Source organism: Mercurialis annua, linkage group LG1-X (assembly GCF_937616625.2).
Source record: "Mercurialis annua linkage group LG1-X, ddMerAnnu1.2, whole genome shotgun sequence".
Classification (NCBI taxonomy): domain Eukaryota; kingdom Viridiplantae; phylum Streptophyta; class Magnoliopsida; order Malpighiales; family Euphorbiaceae; genus Mercurialis; species Mercurialis annua.
This window is the reverse complement of record NC_065570.1, coordinates 62454348-62482272: the sequence shown is the minus strand read 5'-3', so window position 1 is coordinate 62482272 and position 27925 is coordinate 62454348. Positions and strand designations below refer to the sequence as shown.

The 27925-nt window shown below is 27.8% G+C and overlaps 1 protein-coding gene and 2 long non-coding RNA genes across 3 annotated transcripts; 1 reads left to right on the top strand and 2 right to left on the bottom strand.

The window, feature by feature from the left end:
- Positions 1-9030: 9030 nt before the first annotated feature.
- Positions 9031-9744, top strand: LOC126664273 (uncharacterized). Its single transcript, XR_007637387.2, has 2 exons — positions 9031-9106; positions 9573-9744. It is a non-coding gene; the product is annotated as an uncharacterized LOC126664273 (long non-coding RNA).
- A 463-nt stretch (positions 9745-10207) lies between these two features.
- On the bottom strand, positions 10208-11673 carry LOC126664272 (uncharacterized). Its single transcript, XR_008789904.1, has 2 exons — positions 11076-11673; positions 10208-10591 (listed from the first exon to the last, which is right to left on the bottom strand). It is a non-coding gene; the product is annotated as an uncharacterized LOC126664272 (long non-coding RNA).
- A 1024-nt stretch (positions 11674-12697) lies between these two features.
- On the bottom strand, positions 12698-21794 carry LOC126664270 (fatty acyl-CoA reductase 3-like). Its single transcript, XM_050356578.2, has 10 exons — positions 21553-21794; positions 21371-21474; positions 21092-21297; positions 20412-20512; positions 19494-19686; positions 18132-18293; positions 17779-17860; positions 17036-17305; positions 13602-13729; positions 12698-12984 (listed from the first exon to the last, which is right to left on the bottom strand). Exons 1-10 carry the CDS (start codon positions 21710-21712, stop codon positions 12831-12833), a joined length of 1560 nt encoding a protein of 519 aa, XP_050212535.1. The 5' UTR covers positions 21713-21794; the 3' UTR covers positions 12698-12830.
- Positions 21795-27925: the final 6131 nt, after the last annotated feature.

Genomic DNA, 27925 nt, shown 5'->3' with positions numbered 1-27925 from the left:
TTTATATTTATTGAAAGCTCAAAACATGTCTGATAAATCACCAAAAACTATGATAGATCTATGCCGGAAGCATCACCTGAAATCCACAAATAAGGGTCAGAAAAAACGCCGGAGGGGGTCTCCGGATGTTCGCTTCGCCGCTGAAGTCAGCTTTTTAATCGGGGAAAGAAGAGAGAATAGAAAGAAACAATATCAAGTGAGTAGAAAAAAAGTAACTTAGGGTTTTCTCATCATGTGACTTATATAGTCCATATTTGGTGGTCTCCTTTTCTCTCGGTATTGGTATCTCGGTATTAAGGGTAAGTCCCTTCGCGATAGAGATACAAAATAAGGGTTTCTTACATATATGCTTGTTTTTAGGCTTAATACATAATTTGACCTCTGAACTTGTACCATTTTACCCATCTAACTCCTAAACTTAACATCTCACCTATGGAACCTCTAAATTTGTTAAGTAATCCGATTTGACCCCTGAATTTGATAAATACGTAAACATTGAACCCCTCATTGTCCACCTGGCACTTGAAACATTCTACAAGAATTTATGTACAGAGGGATTCAATGTTTACGTATTTATCAAGTTCGGGGGTCAAATCGAATTATTTAACAAGTTCAGAGGTTCGATAGGTAAGACGTTAAGTTTAGGGGTTAGATGGATAAAAAGGTGCAAGTTCAGGGGTCAAACTATGTATTCGGCCTTTGTTTTTGTGCAGGTTTTTTCATTTATATGCTTCACAATAATAAATTATAAATATAGGCTCTATTTTTCTATTGTTTTGCATTTATACGCCTTTTGAAGAGAAGATAATTAACACATTTTATTGATTGCACACTAACGTCCCACCATATATGTGGACATCACTAAAAAATTAATTCGAAAAAAAATTAAAAAATATTTATCGGGGTATCTTCGTGTTTGAATGTGAGTTGAGAGGAATTGAATGTGAGTTTTAGAATTATAAAAAAATAAACAGGTATTTAGATAAAAAAAAGACGATACCTAGTAATTTAGGATAGTAAATAGTAGTGTATAAAAAGAATTGTTTTAGTTTATACACATAAGACGACAATGTTTTTCTATATATAAAAAAATTATTTATCTACTTCATTATTCACACATCATAGAATAGCACCACATACTATTATGTCAGGTTTGACATGATTGCCATATGGACGCTAGGCATATGGTGGGACGTTTGTGTGCAAATGTCCCACCACATGGTGAGACGTTGACGCAAAATGTGGACGTCCCACCATATGGTAGGACGCAATATGAAAACATTTTCAAGTAAAAAAAATTAAATTATGAAAATTATATGAGAAAATTTTCCGAAATTTTAATATTTTTTTCAGACGAATTAGAATCGTAATCAGTCATTACTATTTTGGGGTTGGATTAAAATCGAGAGGAAAAAAATTACTATATTTTGGTTAAAGGGTAAGGAGGTAATTTAGAGGGCGGCACCTAGTAAATAGTGGTAGTATATAAGTAATACCCTACAAAATAAGTCCAACAAGGAAATAATGTGTCCACATAAACCGTCTATATCAGAGAAAATATGTTATGATAGAAATTGGATAATATTTATCGGTGGTATTCATAAAATTAACACACTAAACAGTATTTTTTTTTAATTTTTTTTTGACAAAAAAAACACACTAAATAGTAAACTTATTTTTTGAATATTCATACCAATTTAGTCATAATCGCGAATTTTTTGAACAATCGTACATTGATAAAATCATTTTTGCTAGTATTTTATGTTCTCTCTTATATCTATCATGCTCCCATTCAGTGGCGAATGCAGAAATTTTTTATAAGATCTATTATCAAATAATATCTGACGGTTTTACAGTTGATGTGGAAATTTCATTTTTGTACGATTAGTATCTTCTTTACATTTGGCGAAAAAAATATCTTCTTTACAAAGGGGTAATGTTGTACCAAAATTTTATAAGATGATTAAAATTGACGAAATATAAAATTTAAGGTGGACAATGCTTCTATTTTATGATTATAAAAAAAGGCCAAATGTTGTAAAAAGATCAAACCTTTCACAAAAGTTTCACAAAAGTCCTGACCTTTCAATTTTGTCAATTTTGGCCAAAAACTGATTATTTGGTTTCATAAAAGTCCTGATCTTTCACTTTTGTCGATTTTGGCCAAAAATGGATTATTTGGTTTCACAAAAATCATGACCTTTCAATATTTGGCATGCCACATAGGCGTCACATAGGCGCCACATAGGCAAATTGAAATCAAATTGAGAGTTGCCACAATTGAAATCAAATAATTTGTTTTTGGCCAAAATCGACAAAATTGAAAGGTCATGATTTTTGTGAAACTTTTATGAAAGATTTGGCTTTTTTAAGACATATTTGGCATAAAAAAAACATGGTCACAGTCTTGTTATTGCAAGTGAATAGGCGATAATTCTAAAGATTGTCGAATTACATGCCATATATAAAATAAGCTAAACCCTAGAAAAAACTCCAAGAACACGGAATGCATGATAGCTATAAAAATATCAAACTTTCTTCACACAAAGAACTATAACCCAAATATGAAAATGAAAACCAAATACGTCGTCGTTTTATTGCTGACACTAACATTATCTATAAATCACCCATGCACTGGTTTTTGCATTACACAAAGGTATAACGTCCACATCATCAATAATTTGAGCAACAACACACTGCTTCTTCATTGCTGGTCTGCTGATGATGATTTAGGTAGCCATGAAATTTCATCTTTGGATGAATTTAGCTTTCGATTTTGTATGAATATTTTAGGGACTACTCGTTTCTGGTGCGATTTCAATTCGAATCGTAATTTATACAGCGGAAGGTATAAAATATTTTGGGATTGGCCGGAGTTATTACAAATGTGTGACTCCAAAACTTGTGTTTGGTCTGCTCGTGATGATGGTTTATATTTGCTAGATGTTGTCGGACAGAAGTTTTCTAAAGAGTATAATTGGGAGAATTCTGGCCAACCACCAAAATTGTAATGTATTTATCATATTTTACTGTAAGATTAATTTGATCGTTATATTATTTAGGAATACTTACTATTACCTCCAGATATTAGCCAGGAATCAAAATTAAGGGGAGTAAAATAGAAATAAATTTATATTATATATAAAATTAATTTTTTTTTAAATTAAGAGAGTTAATATGTAATAATTGTCTAAATAACATAATAAATTTTAAAAAATTCACTTGAAAAGTTTGTAATTTTTAAAATTAAGGAAAAATGTCCATTTGAGCCACCATGTGGCTATAATATTGTTTAAGTCCGAACTACTTTTTCCTCTCTTAACTTTAAAAAATTTTTGTATTCTCCCTCATATATATATTTCATCTAATTGCAACTCTCTTATAAATCGAAATTTTAGTTAAAAACTTAACAATAATTTTTTGAGGGATTGGGATTCCCTCAAGTTCTGAACTTGAGGGGATCATGTTCACGATTTACACCGTTCATTTTGTAATGAACAGTGTAGATTAAAAAGGCACAATTTTAATCAAATTAATCTACACCGTTCATTTTACAATGAACGGTGTAGATCGTGAACATGACCTTCTCAAGTTCATTTGGACTTGAGGGAATCCCAATCCTTTTTTGAGACTCATGAAAAATGGGGAGTAGTTCAGAACTCATGTGGACAATAGATATCCCCTGTTATCTATATTATTATTGTTGGGTTTTATAGGTTCATAACGCAGCGGAATTTCAAAAATTTATCTACAAACCCAAATCAAGATCCATGTAATTCGAATTAACAGAATAATTACTTACTTGTATGTCGAATTCAACAGCAATGTAGGAAGGAAGGAGGTGGTTCACTTTGGTGATACCTGGCCTCGGATCAGAAACGCCTCCAAAAGAACGCGTCCTCTACGAGTATCCACACGAACAGACCTTAGCCAAAACTAGTGCTTGTGTGCTAGCACTATTGCTTCACAAGCAATTTCGAATTTTAGTGATTTAGTGAATAATGAATTTCGTGATTCTCAAACCAACTGCTTAATGAGTATTTATAGTGATAAATAACACTAGGGTTTGAGACAAATTCGAATTTCAATCTCATTGCAATTCTACAAGTTTATGTTTATCAAAAACTCCCTTTTTGATAATTATCCATATATATTAATTACTATATTTATTATCTTCCAAAAATAATAAATTAAGGAAAACACTTATCCTTAAATTTCGAATTAATATATATATTTATTAATATATTACGAATTATATATATATATATATATATATAATTAATTAATTAATCACTTAATCACATTGGGCTTGTACAACCCATAACTGTTTTGGGCCTGTTCTTAGTGTGCGACCCTGTAGGTTCATATAACGTTGGCAGTAGGCTCGAAATCCCTATTTCAGCCCACAAGTCATAAGTGGCCTCTAGCAAGACATTATGACTACCCAAGTTATATGAATATCGATAATCCGATTTAACCATTTACAATAATATTTTAATCCCTTTGTCTCTCGATATCCAGATTGAATATAAGGCATAGTTATGTCATCCTTATAACATTCAATCATTAGTTTTTTGACTCTAAGTAGACTGAAAATGATAACTTCTTATCAATTAGCATGGCCATGCATTTTCTTCAGTCTATCTTCTTCAAGGGGCCCATAGATATCTTACTCAAATAAATGAGGGACAAATTCCTTCTCAGTCACTCACATTTCTCACATAGTTACTTTCATATCCAATGACAATCTATTCCATTATCTTGTTAAAGATAATGTAAGACTGTATCAAAATATGAAATAGCTATGTAGAAATCCATGATGATTTCAAGGTCAAAGGATTATACTAATAGAACTGTAATGAGAATTACTTATGACAGTGATCTATATAGTATTCTCACAGTGGGTCATCCAGTGCCTTATTTCTCAAATAGCACCTATGATTTGACTTAATATCTCATATACATGATTAGTAAAACATAATCATCAGTCAACATCATACTAGTCTCAATGTTCTATTAAGACTAGAGATAGATGGTATATAATTCTTTTATTAAACCTAAGGGTTCTACTATCAAGTCACATACTCGATGACCTTAGAAAGAATTAACCATTCAAGTATTTTAATCATTAATATAAAATGATAAAAACTGCCAATCAATAAATAATAAAATGATAAAGTCAAAACATGGTCAAACATGATTGACCTAGTGCATATCACTAACAATTATTTGTGAGAGGAAATTGAATCTTGCTTCCCTTAGTTCCAAAAAATAAATAAAAGTTAAATTTGTATAAAGTTTAAAAATAAAAATTAAATTAATTATTTTTATTAAAATTTTATAATTTTATTAATTTTAATTATAATTTTTTAAATATTATTAATTATATATTTTTAAAACATTAATTATCTTTTGAAATTAAAAATATTTATTATCAATTTTTATTGAATAAAATAATAATTAATGATACTAAAAGGAAATGTAAAAATAGTCAAAATTAATAAAAAAACAATATTAATATTTAGACAAGTTTAAGTAAATACATCTTTATGTAATTGAAGAGTTCTAGAGCAGGGACTGGAGAAGGCTTTGGCCCCTTAACTTTCAAAAATTATTTAATTCAATACATAAAATTATGATTTGACCTCGTTTATTTTCAAAAATTATCTCTACGTGTATAATATTTATTATAATTTGGTCCTCTTAACATAATAGTTTTAACTCCGTCAAGTGAAAATATTTGAAAATAAAAAATATTTATTCAATTATTGTATGCTACATCAATAGGTATTGATTTGAACCTATTCAAATTCCACCGCCTATGATATAAATTAAAGTTATGGAAAGAAATTGAAATTTCAAAACCAAAATAAACTATGACTAAAAGTTTATTATCTCACGGGCTAATATACTATATTTTCACATACATTAATATTCTGATTAAAAAAAGTAAAATACAAATTTATTTGATAATCTTATTAGACGTTAAGATCTCACTTGGTTCGTTTTATAGCAATTTCCAGAAAGTTAACTTTCCATAAAATTTGATTAATGTTGCTTGTTTCGATTTTTACTACCGGAAAGTTAACTTTCCGAAAAGTATAGTTCCTGGAAAGTTAATTTTCCATGAAGTTTGATTAATGTTGCTTGTTTCGATTTTTACTTGCCGGAAAGTATGAAATTGATTTTCGTATAATATATATTTTATTTTTGAACAAAGGGTCAACGCGCCTCCTGAACTTGTGACACGGGGTCTTCTACCCCAATATATATTTTTTGAACAATTAACCCCAAAACTCTTCATTTTTGGGTCAAATGACCCCATAATTTACATTTTTATTTCAAAAAATAGATTTAGGATAATTATATCGCAACAATTAGGGAGGTATCTAATTATTTTTTTACATCTCTCACCTCCGATTTATATTTTACGCGTTTTACAAATACAATTATGGGGTTATTTGACCTAAAAATGAAGAGTTTTGGGGTTAATTGCTAAAAAAAGTATAAATTGGGTTAGATGACTCGGTGTCACAAGTTTAGGGTGCGCGTAGACTCTTTGTTCTTTTATTTTTAATTAAAATACATAAATGTTCTCTAATAATTTTTATATTGTTAACATATAAGTATTTTTTTAAATCGAGCAATAAATAATTTAATTTTTGCTCATTAACATTTGTTTAACGATTCAAGTACTATTTGAAAGAGTTTTTAAATATTAAAATTTAAAAATTGTATTTTTTAGTTTAATTTTTCATAATATAAAAATATTAAATAAAATATTTAATTTTGTTATAAATAATGATTATAAAATAATATAGGTATATTTTTTAAAGTAAATAAAAAGAATTATATGAATTTTAGAAGAAAAAAAAGAGTTAAGGTAAAATTAGGAAAATCCAACAAAAGTACTAGAAAAGTTCTACTTCCTTACAATTTGCTAAGAAAAGTTACTTCCCTAGTCATTATTGCTCTTTGATTCACTTAAAGGAAAAGGAAGTTTTCTTTGCTCTTCTAAATGACAAATTTCACAAGTAACATTCTTGAAATAAGAAAAAGCTGAATCAATATCTTGAAGCTTCTTTATTTTTGTAATATCCTGTATTTTTCAGTCATGGTTTTGTTGTGTTTCCGACTTAGTTTCGGATTATTAATGGTGGACTTAGCAAGTGTGAAACTTTATTTGGGGTTGGAGTTGTATCTTGTATATGTCGCACGTGTCGCGTGAAGTTTCGATGACGATTTGATTTGTATCCGAATTACAATCGATGTTGCGTTCGTGTGCCTTCTAAATCTGACGTGTTTTGATAAACCATTCATATCTCCCAATTGCACCGTTGGATCGGGCTCATCTTTGGATATGTAGTGCATAATAAAAAGTTGACCGTTGGATCAACATTTAAGTCAAATTGGAGTAGTGTGCGAGTGTGCGAACGCACACTCTTGAAGTTGTGCAGTGTGCGAACGCACACTTCAGGTGTGCGATCGCACACCTATTTCTGCGGATAGACCTGTTACCACACGACCCTTTTCTTTTATTCTTTTAAAACCCTAAATTTAACACAAACCCTAGCCGTCCCACCTTGTCAAAACGCTCTGAAACATTACATCCTTCATCCCTCTTCTTCGCTCGTGGATTCGGTAAGATTTCGTTACTCTTCTTCGTGTTAACCTTTCGGTATCGCTTTGCCGTTGTATAACTCATGTCTCTACATTTTTTTTAGCACCGTTCCGAGATGGGTTTCTGCGTTGCTTCGTGCTTATCGTCCTCTATAATCCTAAGGCAATGGTATCGAAAATTGGTACGTAAAATTCTCCCGTTCCTATGCCGTTCGTTTCGCCGTCGATTTCACACGTTGCTAATGTTGTTCTTTTTGAATTCTGGTTGCCATGGCCTTGCTGTAATCTTTCATATATGTAGTAATAAACCCTTTTACTTGAATTGTGATTGTTCTTCGGTGTTGTCTCAATTCGCCGTTTGAAAGTTCTTTGTTGCCGCCGTAAATCTTGAGATGTCGTAGTTGTTATGGCTGCCGTGGGTTTGGTTTCACGCTTTTAGGTAGTTTAGGTTTAGAGGTTCATTAATATTTAGATTTCTAAACTCAGAAACCTTACATTCTTGGCTTGACATGTTTGATGTTTTTCAAATGGTGGTTGGCGGGGAAATCATGATTTTGTATGTAGGAGATGGCTAATGGTATTTTTAAGTCATGGGTTAAAATTGTCTTAACTATTTGAATTCTCATTGTTTATTGTTTTAATCAATTGAACCCCTCAAGATTGTTTCTAGCTATTGTCATTATTGTGATAATAACTTTGATTTCATTTTAATTTATAATTGGGCAATTTGAAAACGATAAATATTTTATAACTTAATTAATATAATTACTCGGGTAATTATATTTAATTTTGATTGAAATGTCAACTTGGCTAATTTACAGTTTAGCCCCTAACGTTTTCTTAACTTATTTTAGTTAAGTATTTGATTGTAACTTTGGTTACTTGAACTTTAAGCTATTGAGTTCCGTTTTAAATTTTGATTTTTAATTATCAAAGTTATTTTCATAATTATAAACTATGGTTTATAATTGGGATATAAGTATAATTATTTTATCAATGTTATATTTAATTATAAACTATGGTTTATAATTTGGGTAATATATTATTTATTAAAGCTGTTTTAAAATTATAAACTTGGGTTTATACTTTGATAAAGCTTTTAGGTCGGGTTAGACTTTGGTCGCCCGACAAGTGGGAAGAAGCTTGGTAGTTTTGATAACTCGGCTGACTCACTGATATGGATTTTAACTTGGGTTATTATCTAATAAATATTTAAATAATATTTTCTGAAAAGGACTTTAAAGCGAGAACTCGATAAACTTGACTTGTTGTTAACTGTATAATTATTTGAGTATTGTGTTTACTCTGTTTGACTTTACCTTGACTTGTTGTTTGTGCTAGTCCTATGTGGTGTCTAGTACTCCATAGAGTTAGGATCTGTTTTTAATGATTATTTATATTTGTTTAGACTCGTCGACTGTTCGTGCTTTTGAGACGAACCGAGTTTAGGCTGCTTGCCAGGAGTTTTCACGTGGATTAGCAAGCAGTGAGTTTATATCGCTATTTACCGCTTTATTAAGTAAATTGTATTTTGTATATATGTATATATTGTATAAACAGATTTCGAACTGTTTTCGGCATTATGGATCTGAATTGGAACGGGCTACTCGATGGGCATCATCGAGACTGTGTGCGCACCGGTATGATCATATATGGTATTTGAGGTAGGTTAGAGATACGTCTCACCTAGTGAGGGCGCCGGTGGAAGATACATCTCCTGGGACTCACATGTTTTATTCGAGTGACAGTCGGGGATCGGTTATTGAGATACGTCTCACCGACACGACAATGGATTTAGTATATTGTGGTTTAGGGTTTCAATACTTATCCATAATGATAAATTGCTTTACAAATGTTTTAAAAGTGTTTTAAAGGTTTTCACTTAATAAATGTAAATAGTTATATGAACTCATCTCAGTATATCTGACCCCGTTGTTTTCCCAATTTTCCAGGGTTATGATTTTGAGCGAGTCAGCTGGTCTCCGATTCTTTATTTCCTCGGAGGTCTTATTTTTATTAAAGTTATTAAATTGATTTTATTCTTAGACCGCAGTAGTAATTAGAAGTCTTATTTGTCTAATACTTGTTATACAATTATTCAATTGATTTATATTTTATTTAGCATTCTTATATTAACTTGGGTTAATATGTATTTATGCCATGTTGGAGACTCGCAGTTGTTCGAGCACTTAATATATAAATGTGATTATTATAAACTGCTAGAATTAGGTTGAAGTCTCGGTTGCTCCCGAGCATGGGTTTCTTGCAGGTTTATGTACTTATATGGTTATCCGCAAGGCTTGCTACGGGTTTTGGTACAACCATACCCATACCCTAGCGCCGGTCACGATTCATGAAAATGGGTCGTGACAATTTTGGACTCAAATGGATGTCCCAATCTAAAGTGCCATATCCCAGCTGCCGACTAAAGTTTAGCAGATACAAAATTACAAAATGAAGCAGAAGAAGAAATCAACGTGAGCGAGTATAAACCATCCCTTTTGCTAGCTGATCCAATCATCATGAATCTGTTCATATCCTGAATTAAACATATATTTTAAATAGAATCAAACATAAATGAGAAGCATTAGTCAATTTGTTGGCTAATATCAAATTGAAACTAAAACTTGGCACATACAAGACATATTTGAGTAATAATAAGGGACTGGATTGAATGTCTCCTATAGCAGCAATATGAACTTGTTCAACATTAGGCAGCCTTAGAACCATATTATAAACAGGTTTAGAAGACTTAAACAATTGTGAATTGCACGTTATATGATCTGTAGCCCCTGTATCTATTATCCATTTAGCAAATATCAACTCTGTGTCCTTCCTTTCCACAATAAGAACATATTGTTTACTTGTTTTGACTGAAGCCAAAAAATTTGGTTTTGATCCACTATTCACATAAGCAGGGTTCCTTTGCTGTAGAAAACACTTGGCTCCTCAGAAACAGAAGTAGAATTATCTGTCATTTCTTGAATAATGTTAGTGGAATAATGTCCATGACTTTTGGAATAGAAAACATTAGATTCAATAGCATTATTTCCAGATGTAAGTTGCCTTTCATACTAGATCATCATTAAGAAAGCTTTATTAGTTGGAGGCAAAAGCTTCATCATCATTATATGTGGCTTGAGGACTCCAAATTTATCATTTAGACCCTTATCATTAGAGAAATAATCTTTGATTTTTCTCAGCATCATACATGAACAAGCTGGATTACAAGCACAGTTTGGTATCGGTCTGGGACTTCCAAGCTTATCGCAAAGCATTTTCAGGTGAGTAAAATAGTCAGTAACATTCATATTATACTATTCAAAAGAATAAAACTTCTCTTGAAGATCTGAAATTCTCACAACATCAATTTGAGAAAAGTATTCTCGTAAATCTTGCAACAAATCAATATCATTGTCTATACAAGACAAACTATATGAGATAGAACTACTTACTGCTCTAGTCAGCCATAAACACTCCATATTATTGCGCCTCTCCCATGCTGGAAAGGAAGGGTCATTCCTGTGAGGAATAGGAATACTTCCATCAATAAACTTTAACTTGTTTTTAGAGATCAATGCTTTTTTCATGGCTCTGCACTATGAATGATAATTTTGTTCAGTTAACATATTTGTAACCGGCAATAGTGAGGGATTCTCACTCGGATGAACACAATAAGGACGTGAAGGAATATCTTCAAGTCTTGCAAAAGAATTTGCCATTGATAACAAAAAATAGCCTTGAAAAAGAAATTGATGAAGAAAAAGTGTTTGTTTACTGAGAAAATTAGCAAAATGCAGCTGAGAAAATGAAGAAATATAGAGCAAATTGCTTTGATACCATATTAAGAAGGCTTAATCACCAAAAAAATCCTAACTTTTAGCCCCTTTTTAGTTGCACCCTGACATTGCAATTTTGTCAGTTGCACCCTAATTCGCACCTCTGGGTTTCAATTCCACCCTCAAAATCAAATTGGACTTTTTTCACTCGGGAAAAATTCATAAAAACCCTTATAAAGTACTTGTTTGAACTCTTTTTCACATAAAAAGTTAAAAATAGATGACTTATTTTAACTTTTTCAGATGAAAAAAAGATCAATTTAGTACTTGAGGGTGGAATTGAAAACCAAAGGTGCGAATTAGGGCGCAACTGACAAAATTGCAATGTCAGGGTGCATTTGAAAAGGGGCTAAAAGGTGGGGTTTTTTTTGGTGATTAAGCTTATTAAGAAATAAGCTTTTTCTCATTAAAAAATGCAAATGAGTACAAATTATCCTTTTACTTACCAAGGCAGTTGGTATCACACTTTCAACGTGTGATCCAAGATACAAACATGCTAAATGAATCTAACCACCACTAATTGTAGTCTAGATACATTAAAAACAGTTATTAAGGAATCTCGAGCTCAGCTATAGCTCAGCAATCCGTGGCATGTAAGTTTGAACCAATGGCAGCAGCTCCCTGATTACTCTCAGCAGCAACAATTGAATCTGTAGTATCAGCCGAAGCAACATTCTTCAATAGGAAGAGCCTGACATTTTTGCCCAAGATCTAAATTTGGATGGGAAGAGCCTTACTAGGTTGGTGTGATGGGAAAACCTGGACAAGAATTTAAAAACCTGATAGTATTTGTTGATGCAAAAGATGGTAAAGGGGTCGAAGCATGGATTACTTCAGATGAACAAAGAATGAATATTTTACAACAAGATCATGAGTTCTTGAACTTTGTTTCTCTTATAATTTGAGGTTTTTCTAGCATCTGATAATTATTGTTTTTCATGGTTCAAGCATTAGTTCTTGTTCTTGATTCTATTAAAATTAAGTGATATTTGTGTTTTGAGACCATGTTTTCGCTATACTTCAATTCCGATATTGGCTTCCAAATGGCTTTAAACTCGTGGAACACACTCGCATTATGTTTGAAATGCTCAAACACGAAATGTAACATTCCACATCGAAAGTATGAGGATGGTTTAAGTGCCTTATAGTACTTATGATTCAACTACTGAATTTGGATTATTGCATGAAATAAGTATAAAAAAGTTCAAAAACAAACACATAACTACACTAAAATAATATAGAAAATAGCCGTAATTTTATGGCTATCAATAAGGTTAAAAGTTAAAACAGTAAAATATTAAATGTGAATACAACTTTATTGGAAACAAAACAACTTAAATGTTAAATAAATGTATTTTTGCCCATTATCTATCATTTAAAAACATATTTTACAATACCAGGAATATGAATATTTGTGAAGTAATCATCCCAATTAATGGATTTTGGATCGAAATAGAACAAATCAGTCTCCGTACCATTCTCTTTAGCTGCCATTCGCAATCTTTCCGTGTTCATGTCATCAAATCTGCACGTAAATTATTTATGCATATGTACCAAATTAATTGAATTGATATTGTGGCGAGGTTTATAAAAGAACTAAGAAAAACTAAATTTATTTATCTATAAATTTCGACTTGGTCAATTTTACAAATTATGACAATTACATTCAAGTATTAAACAAAAAAAATAAAAAAGTTTAATTGATAAATACAAAATATATTTTGATCTCTTAACTTATATCTATGATAAAACAGTACATACTTGAAGAAAATATTATAAAAATTATATGTCAAAGTTCATGAAAATTAATATATTTTTTTTACAATAGATTTATTACAATTGAAGATTTGCAAAAAAATATTTAATTTATCATAAATTAACAAAAAATATGGAAATAAATTTTATGTTTATTAATTAGACTCTTCATATTTATCATTTATATTTACTGGATATAATTGTTAGGACTCACAAAATCGACAAATCAGACTGTCAAAATTATTTTTTAAAATATTTATGCTAATTTGGTCATAGATATTATAAAGAAAATCTATTGAAAAATAATAATTTTATGAAATGTACAAGGAAAACAATAATTTAGAACTAATTATTTAAAAGTAATGAATGTAAACTAGAAAGACTTACACTCCACAAAAGAACAAGTAGGGCCTGTAAAGCTCCACTAATCTCATCACAAACTTGATCTTTCTATTAAGATCACTGTACAGCCCCTCAAAATAATGGCAAAATGCTGTGTTTACCACTTCTAGTCCCTGTGTTTCAGAAATTAATAATCTCAGTATTTATTATTGGGCCTGAACATCCAAAAATATTCTAATATTTTTATATTTCAAACTTTAGAAAAACATTTATTTTACCCCATTTTTTCAGTTTTTAGTTTCACCTATATCTACTTTTTTAATTTAGAGTTTTATCTTTTTTTTTAAATATATCATTTGTATTTAGAACGTGTTCTAAATACATCTTTAATATTTTAAATATTACATCTTTAAGATGATGTGTCTAATATGAAAGACATTTAATTTTTTTACAAATAAAATACTAATTTAAAAAAAAACTAAAAAATAATAAAGATTGAAAATTAAAAAAATAAGATAAGAGTGATGGTTTAGAAAATTCACAATATAAAAAAGTTTAAAAAATGGATTTTTTTTTATGATTAACCTTTATATTATTTGCATCCAAAATAGTTTTATGCTAAAACATTAGGAAATAAGTCTTAATAAAGAATTATGATAAATGGCTCGGTCTTTTACTTATTATATGTAGGGTTACTTTATTTTCAGAGTCATTTCATAATGACAAAGCAAAAAAATTATTTTGATGAAATAAAATTGTTCATAGCAACATGTGCCGGTACTGACACTATCAAAATAATTTGGATACCGGAGCATATGCCAATCACGTGCTGGTACTGATAGTTATATAAATTTGGATTAATTCCATAAAAATCACGACCTTTACACGAAATTTTATTTTAATTACGACATTTAAAAGTTGTCATATAAAACCATGACTTTTCATTTTTTGTATTTGTTTTTACTAAATTCTTCATTAAACCATTAATTAAAGACTCAAATTATAAATCGACACCAAATATTATTATCTTTCGGTTATAGTATGTAGGATTATTAATTTTTCGTTAAAAAATATGCACCGAATTTTACTTTGTTGATAGATTTGAAACAAAATTAAAGGTCGTGCCTTTAAATGCAAACATTTAAAAGTTGTGATTAAAATAAAATTTCGTGTGAAGGTCGTGATTTTTTATGGACTTAACCCTATAAAATTTGTAAAAACTTATTTTTAGGTAGTTTGAATTTAATATTAGATCAATAACCCCAGTATTATATATAATAAATATTTCTTGAATTTTAATAAAAAATTTAAATTAACAAATAATTAATAAAAACTATATATAATGTTATTTTTTATTATTAATTAAATTATTTAATTGTTAGAGATTTTAAAAATCATTTGTAGTAAATTTTAAATTGAGTTTTTTTTTTGTCAAAAGAAACCGAGGTTCAAATTGATTATTTTTATCAATTAAAAATTGACGATATCAATATTTCAACGGAAGGATAGACAATTAAATAACTTAAATTTTGGAAAGAATAGTTCATTCTAAAAATATAAGTGATAAACTAGTAATGTTAATATGATTTCAGAAACTTTTTAATGATTATTTTAAAAAAAATAATGAATAATATATTTATTTATTAGTATTATGAAGTTCTTTATAAATTTATGAGGAACGAATGATTTTATCTTCTCAACTTGTATTAAAATATCAAAAAAGTTCAAAATTGAAAGCATAATCATTTTTATTTTGAATTTGTGTTTAAATCCGGTCAAAAATCCTCCTCTCACCCCAGAAAGTGAGGCACACTCTCCGATATTTGATGGTGGTTTCTTTTATCAAAGTGGTATTTGATGGTAAAAAAAATTTAAATGGTTTTAATTTTTTTTCCAATTTTTTACTTTAACACATGATAATTTTAAAAAAGATTAATTTTTTTAATTTTAAAACTTTTATATCTAATTATTTTTTACTAAAAATATAGAGGATCTTTCGTACTTTTTTACAAAAAGATTTTTTTTATTTTCTTTTAGATCTCAGGCGAGGTGGAGCTCCTCCTCGCCTGCTTCTCGTGCTCCTCCTCGCCTGCTCCTCGCGCTCCTCAGACGAGGAGCAGATCTGCTCCTCGTTGAACAGGCCCATTGGTGCGTCTTTTTTTGAAGAACAGACCCATTTAGATCTGTTCGAAGATGAAGAGTATATCCATACGAGTTTGTTCTTCACATAATTGATTGGTCGGAAATTTTTCCGGCTAATCTGTTGAAGAAATAAAGCCTGGAAAATATTTGAATTTTTTTAAGAAAAGTTCAAAAAAATCCTTAATTTAGTTTATTTTAATTAAAGTTTAATTATGATTAATTAGTATTTAATTAAAATTAATTAGAGTAAATTATGATTTATAAATTCATTCTCCAATTAAAATGACACGTCATCAAAAAGGGGGAGGGGGGTGACCCGATTTACACAAATTCAGAATATAAATTATCCGGTTTCACTATTTTGGACTTTTTTTATATTTTAACGCAAGTTGAGAGGTTAAAGTGATCTTTTGCTCTATTTATGAGATATTGAGCTTAAAAATAAGGGTCCTAAATGAAGTATAATGAGTAAAAATTAGAGGATAGTCAATTATCATGGCAGTCAAACTATTATTTTATTTCAATTTAGTAAGTAAGTTTGGTTTTTTATTTTAATTATTAAATTTTAATTTTATATCAACAGAATATAGTCCGGGTATATATGCATACGTGACAATTGATTTTTGCTTATCATCATTATTATATGACAATTGTTTTTTACTTGAAAATTCATCATGTATGCATAATTATATTAGGGCGGAAATTTTCTATGCTAAATTATGCATACACAAGGAAAAACCACTCATAAACTCAAGTAGACTTATAGTTCAGGCTGCATCAAAAACTTTTAAGAGAAATATACTTTGAGTTTATAGTGAAGTCGAGCCAATAAAAAAAAATTAAGTTTGGACTGCAGATAGACCAGATCATTTAGCCCGAGCTAGAAAAAAATGGATCCTCCATTGTTCATACGTGAAAAAAATGGTTGCTATGTATATATTTTTTGGCTGAAAAATCACTGTAAAAATTAAATTACTCATTTTGTCCTATTTTAAAAGTCTAATTTACTTTTACACACAGATTAAAAAAATATTTATTTTTTTATCTTTTCATATTTTTTTTGTTTTACACTTATTAATAATAGCTGAATTTTGCATATTAGTTCTTTCAAAGTGATTTAAAAAAGGTAAAAATAGAAGTTTTATGTAAAAATATTTTAAAAATAGAAATTGAACATCATAAATGGAAAATTTTAAAATGAAATATGAGACTTTTAAAATTAAACTGAGGGAGTACTATTTAGCTAAAATAAGACGAGTTAAAATTTAATTTTCAAAATAAAATAAAATAATAGTTTGAATACTCTGAGAATTGTTTATCCGAAAATTGGAACTAACCTTGAGCAGAAGCAAGTAACGGAGAGCCATGTATCTATGGAAGCTAGCCATACTGTTCAAGACTTTAACCTTGCCGACCTTCACGGGCTTGCCATTTTTACCGATCCATGGTTTGTTTGTGAAGTAGTAAAATGCATAATCTTGAAGATTACTATATCTTACACTATTTTTTACTGACGAACCTACTTGATAAATTGCATTCTCTGATGCTCCATTTGCATGAGCTGCCATCGCCACTATTATTGCATTCACCACCATGTCCGCGGGTATCTGTCAAATAATCAATTCATAAAAAAAAAAAACGATTATATGACATTCTAATAATAATTCCATTATTTATAACTCACCCTCTTGTCGGATGCATGTAAAATTCAAACCAAAACTATAAATTTGGTTCGGTTTAATCTAATATTATAAAAATATTAATATTTCGCTTTAATTTGGTTTCAAATGTAAAATAATTCAGTTACTTTTAGTGCAAATCGAACTAAATCAAAAAACAATGACAAGTTCAGTTAAATCATCTTAAAATTTCAATTCGGTATAAGTCCAAAAAGATTAATTCGATTAAGTTCGATTTAAGCATAATGTACACATATATCCTCACGTAAACATCCTTTTTGACTTAAGCATATAATTCTAAATCTATTTAAATATTTTAATTAATTAAACGAAGATTGTCAAGAATTCGGTCGTAATATAAATATATTGATCAAGTGCTCAGTTATGGAAGATAAACCTACCACATCAACTATTCCATTAATATCACCAAGAAAGCATGTCAATCTTCCTTTGGCATAACCAACTGCCAAACTGTCAATAGTCCTGCAACAGTATAATTAAATCAAGACATATCCAGTAATTGAATGTCAATTCATCTAATAAAGCAGTTGACTTTAGATCAAATAACTAATTCACAACTATTGTAATCAATTTGCAAAAAAAAAAAAACAAATTAAGCCTTTTTATATATACAATATCCTTCATTTTGGTTCCATTAATAACTTTAAACCAAACAAATGTATTCCAATAATTTATGCATGTACATATATAAATAATATTGAAAATTATAGAGAAAATAAAAATGAGAGCATACCTGACCCCTTCGACCCAACCAGGGAAGGGTTCTTTGTAAGTAGTGGTTACAATTGTGGGACGTAAGATTACTACAGACAGATTGTCTTTAAGATGTCCTACAATCATCTCTCCCATTGCCTTTGTAAATACATATGTGTTTGGCCATCCATACATATTTGCCCTACTCATGTCATGTACATATATAAATAATTAATTTATTAATCCAAAAGATTTTTTGATTATAAATTCTATATCTTCTTTTCTAAGTTTGCATTTTTTTTTCTTTTATTGTTTTAAGAATAACAAAATAATTATATACGTCCATATATAATTATAATCAAACTAATAGAAATATATTTAAAAAGTAATTTCAACAATTTGATAACTCAAATTCTGATAATTGTATTTAAAAAATCAATAATAATAAAAGTTTAATTATAATGATAAAATTATTTTAAAAATAATATATTTACATATTTTTATAAAACTAGACAGATAATTTGATATAGAAACTGTAATTCCTTAATTATAAACAATGTTATTATAAAAATAAGTTAGAAGATCACATAATATTTTATTTTTGTCAAGCTAAACCCATCATAAAGTTTTTATACCTTTATCTTTATTTCACTTGATCTTTGATTAATATTTTAAATTTAAGTAGTTTTTTAACCATTTATTTTGTACACTCATGATCCTTATGTGGATAAAATTATATATAAAAAAATATTTTTATTTCATGTCAATCAAAACGACAAAGTTTCATATAAAAAGGGGTACAAAATATATAGTTAAAAAACTATTTAACTAAATTAAATTGTTTGTTAACGATTAAGTGAAATAAAAGTTAATAGTAAATAGATTTTGTGATGAGTTTAGGCTTTTATCAATTTGATCCTCTATCATTTTATAAATTCTCAAAATTTACAGATCAGAGTATTACAATCATTTTAAAGGATGTTTATTCAATTTGGTCAATCATTATGAATAAATAAATTTTTTGACCAAAATCAATCTGGAATCTGAACTTGTAATTCGGGATCAAATAATTCACTCTCAACTATTTTGATAAATTAAGGACAAAGCTCTCTATTTTTATCGACTAATGACAATACTCTCTATTTTTAGGTCAATCAAGGAAAAATTAAATCATCATAATCCCTATATTTGTTCATATTGTAAAATTTATACTTAATTGCTCTAAAAATAGAGAGTATCGTCATTAATTGATGAAAATAAATTATTTAATTTCGAATTGCAAATTGAGAGACCGAGTTGAAACAACTTAATCAATTTTTATCATGACAAGTGAAAATATATAAATGTAATTAAAGATATCCCAAGTAAATATTAGGTAGTTTGAAGAGTAATTAGTATATACCTTTGATTGCCCATTTGTTGCATGGCATCTTTGATTTCACGATCAGAAGCTCCTTCAGCTTGGAGTTGATTTAATTTATCATCAACCAACTTTTTCTCTTCATCAATGTCTAGCCCTGAAATACCATTCAGTGTCTCTCCAATTTTACACGGGCTCTCCAAAATCAGTCCTGCCTTTTCTCCACAAACATATGCTGAAAAGAGGATTTAATTATATTAGTCGTATATATATCAGAACTAAAAACAATTGAAAGAAATTGTAAAAAATAATTAGGAATGATTTTTTTTCCCCACAAAAGGAATCTATCGACAATTATATCTCCTTTATCAAATATATTATAATTTTAAAATTTTATCAGTTTAACCTATTATATTTTTGAATATTGTTAAATATATTCATGCCTAATTTTAAGCTGACGGTGCAATGTATATGTCAAGGTAATCAAGTTTTATATTCATTGACTTATAGTATTATGTCATGTCAGTTTTAAATAAGTTGCGCCCAAATTTGATAAAAGTCAAAAAATGATCGATTGAATTGACAAAATTTTAATATTATAAAATATTTAACAAATTAGACACAGTTATGGTTGGATAAATATATTTTATCTAAATATATTTGGTAAAATATAAAAATTATAATGGTAAAAAGGAATGGTAGAATGTATGAAAAAAAAATTAGTTTTTCAAAAATAGCATATAAACCTTTTAATTTATTTTTTTACCATTCAAGTTTTCAATGTTTTTGAATGGTGAAAATTGAGAGTTAAATATCCAAAATTAAATTAAAATATAAGGGTTTGTTTTAAAAAAATTTAATAAAATTGCACTATTAAAAATTATTAAAAGGTCCAGTGATAAAAAATATTAACCGAATAATTTAATTTTTCACCTTTGGCCGAAAGGAATTTATACTAACCAGTGGAAACATGAACAAGAACTTTGAGTTTAACACATTTCTTGGCAAAGCATAAGACATTCTTAGCACCCATAGTGTTGAGACCAAGTGCCACATCATATCTGCATCAAATTATTTAAAAACAAATCATCTTCAGCTGATTACTTATTATTCGTGAAAACTAATACTCTGTCCTTCCTTATATGATAAATCGTTGAACAAAATATAAAATCAAGTAAAATATAGTTTAATTGGTTAAATTAATTTTTTTATCGTTCTTTTCAGTTTTACTTATGTGTAATTTTCTAGACATAAAAATAATATTTAATAATTAATTTTTCATTGAAGCATTTTATATCGGAATATGAAGTGATTAATTTATTCGAGAACAACTATACAGAGAATTTTTTAGGTAGATTCAGTTCATCACGTCATCCGTAGACTAACCCTTTCACATTATCCAATTATAGTAATATTTATCAAAGATATAAAAAAAACTTTTAATCTTTAGTTTGTTTACCTAATATGCATTTTTTTAATAATTTCAGATAAAAAGAGTAATTATAAGAAATCATGCATGATCATTATAGCTTTTAAGTTATAATTAAGAAAGAAATCATGTATGATTACTGTGTTTAATTATTAAGAAAGAAATCATGCATGCATGAGCATGATTAGTTAAGTAATCAAAAATTAAATACCTCTCATCAAAGTTTGTTGTTGCAGCTAAATTAACAATAACATCTAAATCTCTGCACATGTCATCCCTCAAATCGGGATCCTTCACTCCCAAGCCCACATCACAAGCTATGTCACCAGGCACAAGAACTATTTTTTCAGCAATGAAAGAGTTCAGATTTGATCCCCATTTTTCTCTCACAACTCTAAATAAGTCCTTCCCCAACAGCTGCCAAAAAAGAAAAATCAAAAGCTGCATTAAAAGTTAAAGAAATTAATTAAATTAGGAAGAGAGAAAATACCTCATTTTGCAAGCGTTGAGAAGCAGACTTAGCATCTGCAGCTCTTAAAAGAAGATACAGTTTGTTCACATTTGGTTGCACTCTCAATATTTTCTCTATAAAAACTGCACAGAAAATAAGATTAATATATTATAAAAGATCACAAAAGAAGAACAAAGTAAAAAAAAAACTTATAAATATACTCTTTGCTAAAAACCCAGTTGCACCAATGACCAAAATGTTCTTGTTTTCAATAAACTGGAGAATACTTCCAAACTCCATTTTTGCAAATAATATGAAAGTTGCAGAAATTGAGATAGAGAGAGAGAGATGAAGTTTTGTGTTTTTTTGGTTAATTTTCATGTGCTTTGGCCAAATTATGAAGAGGGATTCACTTATAGGGTAGAGTGCACGTAAATTGTTTATTATAATATATTTCCATGCTTAGTTGCTTTGTTTATTTATCACATGTTATTTATAGTACATAAAAAGTAAAATCTAAGAGAATCTTATTTTCTTTAATTCTCTCATCACTTTCCAATTTTCTTTTAACTTTTAGTTTTTCTTTTATAATTCTTTTCTATTTTCTTGATCGGTCGAATTATATTAAATATTTTTAATTTTAAGATATAAATACATATAGTTTAATATAAATTAGACTAAATTTGTTAATTTAAAATTAGCATTTGAAGTGCTGAAAATATACTATTCAGTGGTGATACTTTCCCCAAATTTTTTATAAAGTAAATGTTATTTTATTTTTTTACCAGGATTGAATGAATAACAAATAGTTTTATTAAATTGTAAAATAAATGAATAAGAATGAAAAAAAAAAGTTTAGAATTCCACTTTATTAGTGGGTTGTTGAAATTGTACAAAAAGAAGGCAAAAATAAATTATAGAATTCCACTTCATTAGTGGGATTTGTTGAAATTGTAGAAAAAAACAAAGTGTGGAATTTCACTTCATTTTTAGGATTTGTTGAAAAAAAAATTCATTAAGTAAAATAGCTTGAACTTAGTAAAAGTTTTACTAATATACCTTGGATAAACAAATTTAGACTGAAAACAATGAAAGACAAAATAACTGGTCTATTGATATATTTTTAGAATTTTTAAGGGATTTTTAACTTTTTTTTTTGGATAGTTTGTTTAGTTAAAAAGACAATTAACAATTGTTTTAAGTTATTTATATAACTTATGCTTCCTCTTCCAAAGACAATTAACAAATGTTTTAAGTTATTTAGAGTTTTTATGCTACCTTATTCATTAAGTATTAATACTTAAATGTTATTTTAAGACATCGTTTCACTTTTTTGAAGATTTAGTTTCAACGTTCAAAATACTACAAAACAAATTTTTATTTTTTTTTATTTTTATAATTTGTAGCCTCAACCAGTTTTCCGACAATTTTATCTCCTTTTTTAGGCTACGAGTGTAAAAATACGAAAGTTTAGGATTTTATTTAAAAAAATTAAAACGTTAGAATTTAATATACCAATACATGTATCTAATATGTCTGTCACGTATGCACAAAGTTGTTGAAAAACGGTTTAAAGTACGAATTGCAAATATATAAAAGATTGGGATATTTGTTTCGTAACGTTTTGAACATTTGAATTAAATCGCTATACCGAGATACCCTTTATTTTATCACTTAAAATAGTAAAATATGGATATGAAAAGTCCACAGATGTTTGGTGGCAACATGTGAATTAGCGGGCGGGGTGTGGTGGGCTATACAACTCATCCTACATGTTCAAGTTTCTGATGTTATTATAATAAATTATCTAAACAAAACAAAATTTTGGCTCTAACCTCCAAAAATAACATTTTTATAAATACTTTAATGTAAGTTTTTAACAAATATACATCAATAAAGTCAGCGTGTATTTAGAAGCTTTTCTTCTTATATGTTTGGATGTTTGGCTTGTACATGAGAATCATTGATTCGATCCACGCGTTTATAGTTTTATTTGGACTTGTATGTTAGAAATTTTTAGGTTGATCAAAATTTTGGGAAAATTAGAGAAAAACTAAAAAAAAGGACCAAATTTTTTTAAAACATGTCATTTCGAAAAGCTTTTATTTATTAAATAAAAAGAATTTACTAACCTAAGATATTTCACTTTGTATGTTTCGTATTAGTAATATATTAGAAAGATTTTTTATTGAGAAAAAATAAAGGTATCAAATTTGTAACTATATTTTATTTTTTATAGTCACAAATAGATACGTAATATGTGAGAGAGAAAATATACTTTTTAGATAAAATTAATTTTTTTAACTGAAAGCGTACTTTTAACAATTAAATTATTATTTTTATGGATAGTTTCATAGTTAATACTAAAAGTTAAATTGTTATTAAAAGATTGATATCTTTTTTTTTTTTGCTTTTATATTCGGTTTTCTAGCTTGTATGTAATAGATGCTCTATTAAAATTGAGGGATTTTGATAAGGTTTCTGAAGTTGTATTTGCATGTGGTAGATCCTTAAGATGTTTGATTAGATCAAGGGAACTTGATTAAAATATTAAATTTTATTGAAGAAGGTTCCAAAATGAAGCATTTGTATAAATGAAATATTTTAAAGTTGTAAATAATAAATTAAAAGATTTCCATAGATAAATATTTTTACTTTATATTGTATGGTCAAAGTCCATCCCTGCCCTTTTATTTTATTGTTTCAGTTCACATTTTTGTAGATTAAATGTGATATTTTAATTTATAATTTGGATAATTTTTTTTTAATACCAAACTTTTTAGGGCGTTCTTAGTTATAGCCAAATCTTTTAAAATTAGTTGATTTAATCTATTTTGAGATATTTAAAATTTTTAATAGCCAATTGTGAAACAACCAAAGATTGTCATGTCACTCGCCTTGATGTGGCGAATGACATGACAATTTTTTCTCTTCGATTCGACAATGACTACAAAAGTTTTGAATATTTAAAATGGGTTATACAAACCGATTTTAAAAAAATTTGACTATAACTGACGTTACAAGTAAACATTTGGTATTATTGTTTAGGCTTACGTGCATAAAAATCATAAATTAAAGCATATTTTGTAAATTTAACATGAATTTTTTATTTTGACAAATTTAAATATCAATTTTAATTTTTTACAATTTTATACACCGAGCAATTTTCTGTTAAAAAAATATTAATGTGGACGCCGGATTAAATTTTTAGAATATGCGAGTAGGAAAAGAATTCCTATTTAGAATATGAATCGAAATAGAAAAAAAGATTCTTATTTGACTTGTCAATAAAAAAAAGGTAAAAAGATCAATCTAATGAAAAATGGGTCAATTTGAAAAAAAAAAAAGATCAATTTAATATTTAAAGGTACAATTAAAATAAAAAAATAAAAAAAAATTGACAATTTTTTAATATCGGAGTAGAATTAAAAAGAAATTAAAAGGTCAGATTTTTTAAAAGATTAAGTCTATATATAAATAGTTCTTTACGCTATAAATATAGTTCTTTGCGCGCTAAAGCATATATTTCTCCACTTGCATGCTACGACGTCATATAAAATTATTTTTCCAACAATTATCAGGTCATGGCGAATATAAGTTTTAAATGAAATCGTCAACATCAATTAATAATCCCACCATGATGTTGTAAAATGTAAATTGATGTAAGATTAGCATTAAAATATTTATATTTAGAGCATTTTCATTGCATGTTCTATTTTTTATATTGATATTATTTTACGTGTTTTACACGTGACTCATAGTATGACTCGGCAAATAATTATAATTATATTTATTAGAAATGGTTTATCTTATTTACGAAGAATATAAATAAAAATACTAAATAATAATTAAATTAATAAATGTTTTAAAAATACTTTAACTCTGATTATTAAATTAATAATTTATTAGAAGTAGTTTATCTTAATTAGAATGTTAAATAATTCAATAATAATTATTGAATATTTAGAGTAGTTTATTTTAATTAGTACTTAAACAATTGTCTTGAGATATTATTATAAGTAGTTTATTTTATTTAGTATTCTAATTCTATTCATTATTTAAATAATTTTTAAATAATAAGTATATTTTATACAGTAAAAATGACAATAACGTAAATGTGTCCTCCCTATCCATACTTTTATATATAGTATATATTATGTTTAGTATAGAAAAGATAAATAGCACACATATTGAATTCACTCTATTGTAAAATATTAAATAAAATGCTAAATTTGTAATTTTATAATTATTTATTATTGTTAATGATAAATTTATAAATAATTTCGATATATTATAATTTAGCGTATGCTAATCTTTCTAATAAATTTTGCACAAAATTTAGCATATGCCAAATTTAGTATGTAAAATAGAAGTCCAATTGAAACGTATTTTTTATATTAAATATTAAATTATAGTATTACTATAAGATAAATATGGCACTAGAGTGATGACTATGATATCCAACTTGATGTTCTAAAAAAAAGTCTGCATTCACTAAACCTTGTTTTCCTTATAGTGAGGAGTGGTTTTCTCAGCCTTTAAGCCGGAAATCACATTTTATCACCTTTATATCTTCATGTATTATATTTTTTCAACTAAATTGCTTCTTTTTCTTTTGTTATATATTTTTTTTAATTAAATTGCTATGTATTTTATTTATCAAAAAAATGCTATGTACTTTATATTTTTTCTGTTTGAGTATGTCTTATGGTTGTTTTAGTGTGTTTTGTTGTTTTAGTATGTTTTGTGGTTGTTTTTATAAGAGTTAATTCCTAAAAAAATCACAAACTTTACACGAAGTTTCATTTTAATCATGACTTTTAAAATTGCCATTTAAAGGCACGAACTTTCATATAGTTTCAAATTCATCATTTCAGTGTATTTTTATTGACTAAATTCTTCACTAAATCATTAATGAAAGACCCAAGTTATTAATCAACATCAAATCTTATTATCTTTCGGTTAGAGTATCTAGGATTAGGAATTTTTAGTCAGATAAAATACACCGAATTTTACTTTGATGATAGATTTACAATAAAATGAAAGTTCGTGCCTTTAAATGACAACTTTTAAAGGTCATGATTAAAATAAAAATTCGTGTCAAGTTCGTGAATTTTTAAGAATTAATCCTTTTATAATTACATATGTACTTTTAGTTAGATATTTCGTGCTAATTTCCACTTGCATGTTGCAAAATCTTGACGGATCAAGTTTTTTGGTGATGTCTAGCTTGTATAAGAAATTATGTAATTTTTTTTCTTTAAGATTTGTAAGCTGATATGCAATTAAAGTTGTGCATGTTAAAGCATAGACATCTTTTTTTTATATCAGGTTATTCGATTTCTTTTAGAATTTTTACAATTGTAACTACTACGATTTGAGTTAATATAAAGAAATCACCTTGTCAAAAAGAATATTTCTAATGCTTATATAGATTATATCTATTAAGTCTTTCATGGATAGATCCAATAACATTATAATATATCATTTAAATAAGACCTAATGGTATTAAAAGGTCAAGTCTCTTTTACTTTTTGAAAATGTATCCAAACCTTTTTAAAAATTATAAATCTATTCTAATTTAAACATAATATAATACATCAATTAAAATTTTAACACATTAAATAATGTGTTATAATAGTATTGACTTTATGCACAGATGATAAGAATAATAAAATTCATATAAATAATCAATTTATGTGGTAATTTGCCTTTTTAATTTGCAAACGATGGCCATTTAGGAAATATTTTAATTTTATGGTCAATTTAGTTCTATTCTTTTTATTCAATTAGCCCTATTTTTACACATGATTGGTGTATGTCGGTCACCTCCGATAATAATGTTTATGCTACGATGATGCAAATTAATAAAAAAAGTCAAATTGAGTATAAAATTACATTATACGCTAATTGACCATCACTTACAAATTAAAAAGACAAATTGCCTCTTAAATCTATAAATCTCTAATATTAGTTTTACTACCTGTTAGCTTAAATTCAATTATATTTATTAGCAATAGTGCTATAAGGTGAACAATCCCTTTCGAGTTTTTGTTATTGGATATTCAAATGATTTAGAAGATTTTATAATCTTAAATAATTAAGGTAGGTTGCCAATTGGCTAAAATCTTGGGACATCTATATAATATAAACATGAAGGTATATAAGTAACACCAATGGGACTATTGAAATAAGAAAACTAAACATATGCAACCTTTGTTTCCAATTTTTCTCTCTCTTTTTTTATATTTTTTCTAAAAAAAGAGAAGAAAATAGAAAAGACCAACAATTATAATGGTATTTAGAGTTTTAATTGTTAATTTGTTAATTGCGGAAGCATGATTCGAAACCACAACCCTTTTATGTATTTAGAGATGTGTTAACCATCCAAATTAGACCCATATTGGCGTCGTTAAAGATCATACATTACAAGTTTTTATCCGCTATATAATATGCTTTGAGAATATACATCATTATGCGTGTGCATTCAGTTCCAACCAAATCAAATGGAACCAACCAAAATTTAAGAAATTAAATTTCTCAAATCCAGCGGAACTAGTCGGTTTGATCAATTTTTTTATTTGATTTTATTAT